This window comes from Phyllostomus discolor, chromosome 14, assembly GCF_004126475.2.
Source record: "Phyllostomus discolor isolate MPI-MPIP mPhyDis1 chromosome 14, mPhyDis1.pri.v3, whole genome shotgun sequence".
NCBI lineage: Eukaryota > Metazoa > Chordata > Mammalia > Chiroptera > Phyllostomidae > Phyllostomus > Phyllostomus discolor.
This window is the reverse complement of record NC_040916.2, coordinates 26,098,082-26,107,562: the sequence shown is the minus strand read 5'-3', so window position 1 is coordinate 26,107,562 and position 9,481 is coordinate 26,098,082. Positions and strand designations below refer to the sequence as shown.

General features: G+C 57.2%; 1 protein-coding gene across 1 annotated transcript; it reads left to right on the top strand.

Moving 5' to 3' along the window:
- Window positions 1-2,725: 2,725 nt before the first annotated feature.
- On the top strand, window positions 2,726-7,302 carry PBX1 (PBX homeobox 1). Its single transcript, XM_028531063.2, has 3 exons — window positions 2,726-3,550; window positions 6,732-6,805; window positions 6,901-7,302. The coding sequence occupies exons 1-3, from the start codon at window positions 3,360-3,362 to the stop codon at window positions 7,080-7,082; spliced, it is 447 nt and encodes a 148-aa protein (XP_028386864.2). The 5' UTR covers window positions 2,726-3,359; the 3' UTR covers window positions 7,083-7,302.
- The last annotated feature ends 2,179 nt before the right edge of the window (window positions 7,303-9,481 follow it).

The window sequence follows — 9,481 nt, the reverse complement described above, 5'->3', positions numbered from 1 at the left end:
CCTTGGTTTCTCCGTCAGCAAAGTGGGGATGGTAACCTCACAAGGAAGCGGTTCAGGTTGTGCAAACTACGTGGTAACGTCCTCGGTCCGAAGTGATCGGGCTCGACGGGGTGCATCTACAGGTCTAACCCACGCTCTCTGCTCGCCGCCGCACCCTTCCCACGCACACGCTGCCGTCAGTGGCCGCGTCCCGGAGCACGTCCCTCGGCCACGGTGCCCGTGCACCCTCCCCGCTTCGTCCTCTCCGGAGATTTCGTGTCGGGCCACCAGGTGACTCTTCCCAGGGCATACTTGCGTGCTCCCCAGCTTAAAACAAGCAAGCCCCTTCCCTCGGGGCGGGGTGGGGGGGAGTGGGCCGTTCCATGTCCTCCCAACCACCCCTTTCTGGTCTTTTCCATCGGGCCTGGAGAGGGACCCACCCTCCCGTCATACGCACTTGCCCCCCCTTCCTGGTCCACAGCGTCCATCAGACCCACCTCGGAGGGTGGGAGGACCCTCCTGTGGCATTTATGAGACCTGGAAACATCCTTCGGTACCTCACGAGGGCAACAATTAAAAGCATAGATATGGAGGCCAGACAATGGTGGTGGTTAAATTAATAAAGCACCTTGCAAATAATAACACATAACCATTGGAAAGCGCCCGATAAATCCCGACTTTCACTAGTAGTATCGCTGCACACATTTCTTACTTCCCCACTAACATGTTCCTGGGTGACCATGACCTTCCGTGTGGATGGAACGCTTTGCAGTGCTTTGCCTGGCAAACTCCTGTCAGGTTTCCGGCTGGAATTACGTGCTCACAAACTGAATTCTTACAGGCTCTGCGTGCTCTCGTTCTCAGGCCTTAAGACGTGAGAACTTCATTGTTGTAAGGAACGTGCTCCTTCACACTCACTACAGTTGACATGCGGTTTGAGGATATGGCTTTTAACTCTTTATTAGTGTGGATTAAAAAACCAATTTACAAGTCAGGGTATGCGTGTGGGTGCAACAGCGGTTATGAAGTCATAGGACATCGTAAACATAATGATGACCCCCCCCCCTCCCGTTACACACCCTCGTGCCAACCAGCTCCAAGTGGCGCGTTAAGAGCTGTTGTGAAATCCTTTCCTGAGGGCCCCTCACCTCGCCAAACCTGTTTTTCGTCATGATTGGCAGGAGGGGGGACTGATGAAAAGAAGACTGTTTTTTATTGGAGGCTCCCAAAGCACCTGGCAGTTCCTTTGGCTAGGCTGCTATCCAGGGAGGAGGCTGGCTACACGGCAGCACGTGTTATATTCCAGAATATTCTAGTTTTCCTAAGTCACTCGTCCCGGGGCCGTGGGGACTGTGCTCGCAGGCAACTCCCCTCTCCCCTCGCCCGCTGGGCCGATGGGAGGCCAACTCGGGTCTGCCTGGAGCAGTGGTATGGGGCCGTGGCTGTGGAGTTCTTGCTGGTTTTTTTTTCCCTGACCCTGTTCAACTTTTCCATTCTTTCCTACCTGTCTTCAGTTTGAGTCATCTTGCCGGCACGTGTATCCCTTCGAACGCGTGTGTCGCTGTTCGAACACGGTGGGCAGCGAGCAGGTGCATGCGTAGGTTCTACCCCGCCCGCATTTCAGGGGAGCGGGGCGGGCGAGCGGCTGCAGCTCGGGCCCCGGACGGGGCGCACGCACTTGGGTTTGATTTCCGCCTGTGACACTTTCCGGACCCGTCGTGGCCCCTTCCTGACGCCCGCCCCGTGCCGTGGGAACAACACCCATAACTCCAGAGATAGCTTGGGTATCGGATAAAATAACTCGTGCAAATTACTCGGTGCATAGTAGGCATTCAATAAATGTCAGTTCCCCTCTTATCCCAGTTAATAATGCTTATTAGACTATATTAAAAACCAGAACCAGACTGTGATAATGCATTTCTTTATTACGTATTTAAGCCAAATAACTAATTTCCCCCAGGGGGAAGGGAGAGACAGGTCGAACCGGTTTCATTTTGTGAACTTATTTATTAGTCTTTTCTTCTCCAGCGTTATTTAGTTTCCTACTCCATAATTTAGTTTTCATGCAACAAAAATGCCACCGTTCCGTGCTCCTGCGCTCTGCTGCGATTTTTGAAAATCTGTTATTACACTTGCCACTGATCAGAGCTCCTTACTGATGACATCAGAGCTCGACGGTTGCAGGGCGGCCTGGCGCTGGCGGGCCGGTGCCTCCGCGGTTCCCGGGGGCCTGGGGATCTCAGACGGTCGGCTCCAAACGGCCACGTCACAGCCGGAGGAAAACGGGGCTGGGGGCCCCCCCCACGCTCGGTGTTCTCGCGTGTTAATGTGACCCGCTCGCGTGGAAGCGGAGCCACGTCTTCCCACGGACAGCACCTTCGAGAGGCGGGCAGGAACCCCGGGCGCCGGCCGCCGAGGCCGGACCAGGGTCCCCGGCACCTTTAAGGGCCGGTGCCCGGGCCTGGCTCAGCCTCCTTCCCGGCCCACCTCTGAACCCTGATTGACAGGGCGCCGGGGAGGAGGAGCCCAAGGAGGCCCGGGAGGAGGTGCGGGCAGGCAAGCAGGGGAGGAGGGGCCGCCTTCCCTCCGGTGGCCAATCACGGAGGGGGGCGTGACCCGCCTTCTCTCGGAGGGCCAATCGGGATTGGGGGCGTGGCCCGGCCTCCCCTCCTCCCCCCGCGGTCCTCAGCCCCCCCACCCCTCCCCCTCCCCCTCCCCCTCCCCCTCCCCCTCCCCGCCCCCCGCCCCCCGCCCCGGCGGTGGTTTTGTGTGTGCGCTTCTGGAGTCCGGGGCCCGAGCTAAACAAAAGCAGGAGCCGGCGGGGCTGCCGGAGTTTGCGGAGCCGGAGGAGGAGCGAGCCGCGCTGCGCCCGCCGGGCGGGGGGCTGGGGCTCGGGCTCGCCCACCCCTCGGCGGCCGCTCGGCCCGGTGGGGGCGGGGGAAAGTTTGCCTCGCCAGCCCCCTGCCTGGCGCTGCCTTCTCCCGACCCGAGCCTGTTTGCAAAGGGATTAAGCCGCCGATCCGCGCGCCGGAGCCCGTTCGTGCCTTGCGAGGAGCCGGACCGCGCGCCCGGGGCCAGCTCCGCTCTCTTCCGTCCAGGGGGAAGGGGGCTCGTTGTCCTCGCGCTCCGGGAGTCGACACCCTTCTCCCCGGCAGCCCTCCCCCGCGCCCCGCGCCCCTCCACGCCCCCTCCCCCGCCCGCGCCCCAGCCTCCCACCGCCCTGCCAAGAGGGAGGCAGAGGGATTTTTTTTTCTTCGGCGCTTCTTCGCCTGCCCTGTTTATCCTGCCAAGGATCCGGAGACAGCCGGCCGGGTCGGAGCCCGCAGCTGCCCGGGGCCGCGCGCACGAGCCGGGGCCGGGCCGGGCGGCGCGGCGCGGACATGGACGAGCAGCCCAGGCTGATGCACGCCCACGCGGGGGTCGGCATGGCCGGGCACCCCGGCCTGTCCCAGCACTTGCAGGACGGCGCCGCGGGCGCCGAGGGGGAGGGCGGCAGGAAGCAGGACATCGGGGACATCCTCCAGCAGATCATGACCATCACGGACCAGAGTTTGGACGAGGCGCAGGCCAGGTGAGCGGCCGCCTTTCCTTCCCCTTTCTTGGGTGTTTTTGTTTTTCTCCCTCTCGCCGGGGGAAACAATGGGAAGCGGAGCCACACGGCGCTTTCTTTTAAATTGTTGTCTCGTCCCCCGTTCCGCCGAGCAACTCCATGGCGGAGCCGTGCGGGCGAAGGCGCGTGGCGGCCGCCGGCGGAGTCGCCCGGCCCGGCGGCCGTGCGGGGCGGGAGCGGGCGTGGGGACGCGGAGGCACGCGCCCGCGCCCACGCACACGCCCAGCTCGCGGAGCGCCGCCGCGGCCCGGCGGCCGCACTTTCGGCGGCTTTAAAAAAGTATCTCGGAGCCGCTTGGCAAGTTGTCGGCAGATTCCGTGTCTCCTCCGCGAGGGGCCCGTGACACGACAAAATAAAATGTCCCGACAACACTTCCTTTGCAGGTTTACGGACTCCTTACCTGCATCGCAGACTTTTGATTTTCTTCCCTGGTCTTTTTCTCCTCCAAAATAAATTTTTATCTCCTCTCTTTTCTGCTCCCTTAAAAAAAAAAAGGCCAGGGCAATTCTTTGTTACTAGTTGTCAACTCGGCAGAAAATACTTTATACTCATTTAATTCTTTTCCCCCCCAAAAAGCCGATGGGAAGATAGAAAAGGTAATTTTGCTTTTAGATGTATTTGTTAGTTTTAAGAGACTGTGATATTTAGTTCAACTTTATTCTCTCAATTTGAGTCTGTGTACTGACCTTCCACGGCACAGGACGTGTGGTCCTTTAAAAAGGGGTGGGGGGCAAAACGCAGGCATGCCTCCCCCCCATGCCCCTTTCAGGACCACTTAGAATGCACCGAGACAGAAAGGAAGGCACATGTGAATTTTTCGTATCCCAGCCCTGGAGGGCATGACGGTCAGAAGGGAGACATCATAAATGAGCCGTGTGGCTTCTCAGCTTAACCCACCGCCAGGGATCTAGTTCCCCACTCCAGGATTTTACGGTAAATTCTCTTTCAAAACAAAACACAGACTCGTTGGCAAGCCGCTAACAGCTCGCCCAAGGCCCATCTCGAGAGGAAGAATTTTTACAGTGTCGTGAGCACGTAGGTGTTAGCAGTTACCCAGCTTTGTGAAGTCTCAGCAGGTTGACACACACTCTCACACGCGATCCTGTACTTCGGGTGACGAGGTTGTGTGGGAAAGGCGGCGTTATATGTATTTTTGTCTCCAGGAAACTGGAATTTGAGTTGAGGAACGAGAAGGAACAGTTGAAAACATGGGCGCTGGGATTTCCACTCTCATTTCAGTTGCTCACACATGCAACATGTAAGCTCAGAAGTGCTGAGGCTCACCGGGCTTTGCAAACTTGGAGAGGTGCAAAGGCTGGACCTAGCCTACGTTTTTTTTTAAATAGGGGAAAGTTTTCCAAAATTAACCCGTGTTCTTTTAGAATTTTATTTTCTGGAGAAAAGCCGGTGGGTGCGTGGAAGCGTTCCCACGGGCATTTCCTTCTCAGTCGGAACCCATTTCCCCATTCCATTGTTCCAGGAAGATAAACTCAGACGTGCCAGTGAGCTGCCTTAATAATGAGTTGGTGACAAGGAAGGGGCCGGAAGGCTGGGCATTCTCCCCTTCCCTGATGTTTAGTCCCGCTCCTTTCTGTGCAGCTGAGCACACCCGCGGCTTGGCGGTCCCCTCTCCCACTGGCCTCCCTGCCGGGAGCCGGGCACGGCGGGGGCGCGGGGGCTCTGCTCGCTCTCTGACCCCGGCGAGGTGCTGCGGACATGCTGTGTTTCAGGAAAGCTGCGTGGGCTTGCTTTTGTTTTTCTTTTTTCTTTCTTTCTTTTTTTACCTTTTTTTTTTTTTTTTGCATTTGGGCCTATGTATAAGAATACAATTAATGAAAACTGTTTTAAAAGGCCCTCCAAAGAGATCTTGGACACGTTCAAGTCTTGCCCACCCTTCTTTTCACCCCTCACCACTAAATGACCACTAGGCTTTCTCTTCGGTTCACGGTGTAACTCCACTCGGCAAATGCTGGACCTGGTTTTCCTTTCACGGCTGCGCCTTCCTACGATATGTTTATCATCTACAAAGTAAATCGTGATTGTTTTAGATACAATGTGTGTGTTTGCTTGGTAGTCTTACCAGGCTGGTGCCTTCTCTGCTGTGGAGCACACAGGGCATGCTCTGGTTTCTGTTCTTCAAGACGGGTGTCTATTTTTTTTTTTTTAACTTTCAAAGGGATTAAAAAAGAATCGCATGCGTGTTCAGTGCCAGGGGCTTTCATTTCTCTTTGCACACTGATTTTAGTGAGCACACAGAGTTCCCTTGACTGAGGGCTGATACGATCAGCGTTCTGTTTCCAAAACAGTGTCTTTCTGCTAAGTGCTCCCACAGCCAGATGAAGAGAAAGGTATTGTCTTGTTCCTCACGTGCATTCTGAATGCAGAGCGCACAAGAACCAGGTAAACCGCTAATCTAAGAGGCAGAATTGTATTTATTTTTCCCCCGATGGGTGCGAGGTCCTAATTGTAAATAATTGAATTTCAACACCTGCAAATAAGCGCTGTGTGCGCAGGAGGCATGATGCGAACACAGAGAAATGAATTTACTCCCCATATGGGCATGTCTGCCCCCTGGCAACGCATTTCCATACTCTTTAACTCGGGGACTGAAATTTTATAAATTGCCAGTTCTGCTCAGAAGACCTCTCGAGCATCTTGTGTTGGTGAGAACACGGGGAAATCTGCGGAATGAATCCGAGCACATGGACGGGTTAGATTTGAAAACACACGCAGCCCGAGAGAGGCAGGGCTGCTCCCGGGCTGTGGGGCGACATGGGTTTCCTGGAACTGTTAACCCGTGAGCTGGCTTTGCGCGTTCATTGCCCAGGACAGCGTTATGGGTTTAAGGTTTCCACTTTGATTAAACTACTTAAAAAAAAAAAACAAACCCGGCTCTGCCTAAATGGGCATCATTTAGGTTAGTTTAGTTCTGTAGTTTAGTCTCTGCTCCCCCCGCTCATTAACGTGATTTCTTTTTGCGTGGCGGGGCTCTGTACATCAAGTCGTAAAACCGCCGAAGCGTGCCACGGAGTTGTGCTTGGGGCGTGACCCTGGCCCGACGCTCGGCTCTCCCCCGAGCCGCCCCACGAGCCGCCCGGGCCTGGCGGCCCACCTAAGCTGTGCTGTTGCTCCTCTCTTGCAGAAAACACGCTTTGAACTGCCACAGAATGAAGCCGGCCTTGTTCAATGTGCTGTGTGAGATCAAAGAGAAAACAGGTAGGACCGAGACTGCGGCGTCTCAGCCTTTTCTTTGGCCGATGGGCTCCCGTCACCGGCAGCCAGGGCCCATTATTTAGATATTAAAATTGCAGAGTGGAAGTACTCTCGGATTGATCGTGGGCTCCGTAGGGCGTCCGGCCCCGGCCCCCCGCAGGAGGGGGCCAGGTTTCTGGGAGCGTCCTTGTCAGGCCGGCTGCCTCGTCCCCCCCCCTCGGCTCCCAGCGCCCGGCCCACGGGGGCGGAGGGCCTGGAGGCTCTGAAGGGAAGTTTGTAGGACGACGTGCCTTTTGGGGGAAAATGTGAAAGTAAACGTCCATTTCCTGAAGGAGCACATCTTGGCCCACATTTCAAACACTCATTTCGGGGGGAGTTGTGTAAAGTTCCCTTCCCCCGGTCTCGCTGTCACAGGGAGCAGCAGCACCCAGAGGCCCTCGCCAGGGCCTGCAGAGCGGCCGCCTCTGCAGCAGCAGGCTCCGGCCGGGGGAGGGCCTGCGGCCTCGGAGCAGGAACAGGAGCAGGAGCAGGGCCGTGGCCGGCCGGGAGGGCGGAACACCGCAAGCCGACTCCTGCTGTGTGCCCCACTTTCCAGGCCTCCTGGGGGGGGGGGCTGGCAGGCTCACGACACACCCCAGGGGGCACTCAGACCCTGAAGCCACGATTAAAAGGAGCAGTCGCCAGTCGGTGTTGCTAGACCGCAGAGGCCCGGGGAAGGACCCTCGGCAGTGTCCTCACGGGTGTTTGTTTTACTCCTCGGTTTCCCGGAGTGGGCGGTCTCGGCCTCCTGCAGAGACAGAGCAGAGGGGCCGCGGGGCGGGGGGGGGGCGCGCAGGCAGAGAGACGGAGACGGAGGGCTGGGCACGCATGCAGAGGTGAGCGGCCGCCGGCCTCCGACGTGCCGCCGGCCCTCAGCCGCGCGGAGTACCTGACAGCCGTGTTATTTATTTATTTCCCACACCAAGGAGTGTAACAGCCAATAATTCACACCGAAGCTGTGTAAGCAAGGGCACGACATGGGTGCAAGTGACAATAAATATGATTGCACGCCCGGCTGATATACATTGATAGTTACACATGGAAGGGGGGTGGGGGGCACCCAGGGTGGCTTTCTGTCCGAGAGTGCCCTGGCTTTCTCTTTTAAAAAATAAATAGTTTCAAGATGTGGCCGTGTGGTGGACTATGTAATTACTCGGGGCTGGAATTGTATGAAAAATTAGTGAGCAGCTCCTTTGTTGAGTGTTCCCGGCGCGGCACAGAGCGCCCGAGACAAAGCACCTGGGCAGCGGCGCCCGGGCCTCCAGGTCGCCCACCGGCCCGCCCTCCCCCCTCCCCCCTCCCCCCGGCAGGGCCGCCCCAGCGTGGTGTCGGCGGCGAGGCCCCTCTGCAGAGGTCGGGGGTCGTGCACACCGGCGTGCAGAGCTCTCTCGGTGTGTCACACTTGGTAGTTTCCCTGTTGGCTTGCGGCAGGCGACCCAAGTGCACACACACGCTTTTCTTCTCTCTCCTTCCCCCTCGTTTTCTCTCTTCGTCGTCGTCTTCTTTAAAAATCTTGATTTCTTTTTACTGTAAATATTTGGTTTGGTGAAATCTGTGTCTCATCTAGTGTGTGTCCTGCGGCTGATCTTGGTTCTCAGAGTGTGGAGTGAAGATATAAAAGCGTGTTTGATGGTCCAGGCTAGAGAGACTCTGTTTGTGAGGGCACTCCATCAGGTTTTCACTGGGAGGAAGCCCACCAGGGCACTTAACTGTAGGTGGTGGCCACAGTGTTTAATTCCAGGCTTCTAATTACAACCTACTGAGGCAGTCGATGGAAGTGGGTGGGCCTGAGCAGAGGTCTGGTTCCGGTGCGGGCCGGGAGCGTGTGGCTTATTCACGTTAGCTCAGCCCTTGTGGTAGGGGGCGGCCGTATCGGTCAAAATACACTGCAAAGGTGTAATTTATTGTTGGCGCATACATGTGTGTATATATATATATATATATATATATATAGTCTTAAAAAATCGCCTGTCATTTAATGGCATTCGTATTTGGAGATTTTTAAAAATCTGAATCAAGGGCTTCTGTGTTGTCTCTAGAAGAATACATTAAAACAACGCCGTGTCAAGCGTTGTAAATTGAAAATGATCAGCGTCATCGCCGTGTGAGGGGAGATGCGCACGCACACACGGAGTTTTGGACTGAGAGGGCTTCAGTGAGTGGAAGTTAAAAAATAAAAAAGGAGAGACAGAAAGAAAAAAGAAAAAGAAGGGAAAAGGCCTCCCCCCGCTCCCCCGTTTCCCGCTCGTGTGTTGCGAGCGCTGGGGCGGCGGAAACCTCTCCGGGAGGAAGGCTGGGCGTCGGCGGGACAGGGGGCCGCCGGGCGCCGGTGCCGGGGCGCAGCCGCCCCTCCCCGGGCCCTGCCCGCACGTCCTGGTGAGCTGGGTGGGCCGTGGGCGCGGGCTGGAACCTGCAGGGGTCTCCGTCCGGAGCCGGTGGGGCGTCACGTACGGGCCGTCAGTGTGCCGCGTCCTCTGAGCCCCCTGCACTTCACGAGGGTTTCCGAGCCTCCGCCCGAGGCGTCCCGGGCGTCTTGGGTTTCGGGTGGGCCTCGTGGGTTCGCCTTGTCACGCGAGGGCGGCCAGGTTCACGGCCGGCTCGCCGACGCAGGTGGGCCTCGGAGGAGCCGGGCATTGTGTT

What these genes read in the sequence shown, in the direction of transcription:
- PBX1 (XM_028531063.2), top strand. Translation starts at nt 3,360, where the DNA reads ATGGACGAGCAGCCCAGGCTGATGCACGCCCACGCGGGGGTCGGCATG. An exon ending in TTGGACGAGGCGCAGGCCAG is followed by an intron (nt 3,551 to 6,731) that starts GTGAGCGGCCGC and finishes CCTCTCTTGCAG; the next exon opens with AAAACACGCTTTGAACTGCC. An exon ending in TGAGATCAAAGAGAAAACAG is followed by an intron (nt 6,806 to 6,900) that starts GTAGGACCGAGA and finishes TTAAAATTGCAG; the next exon opens with AGTGGAAGTACTCTCGGATT.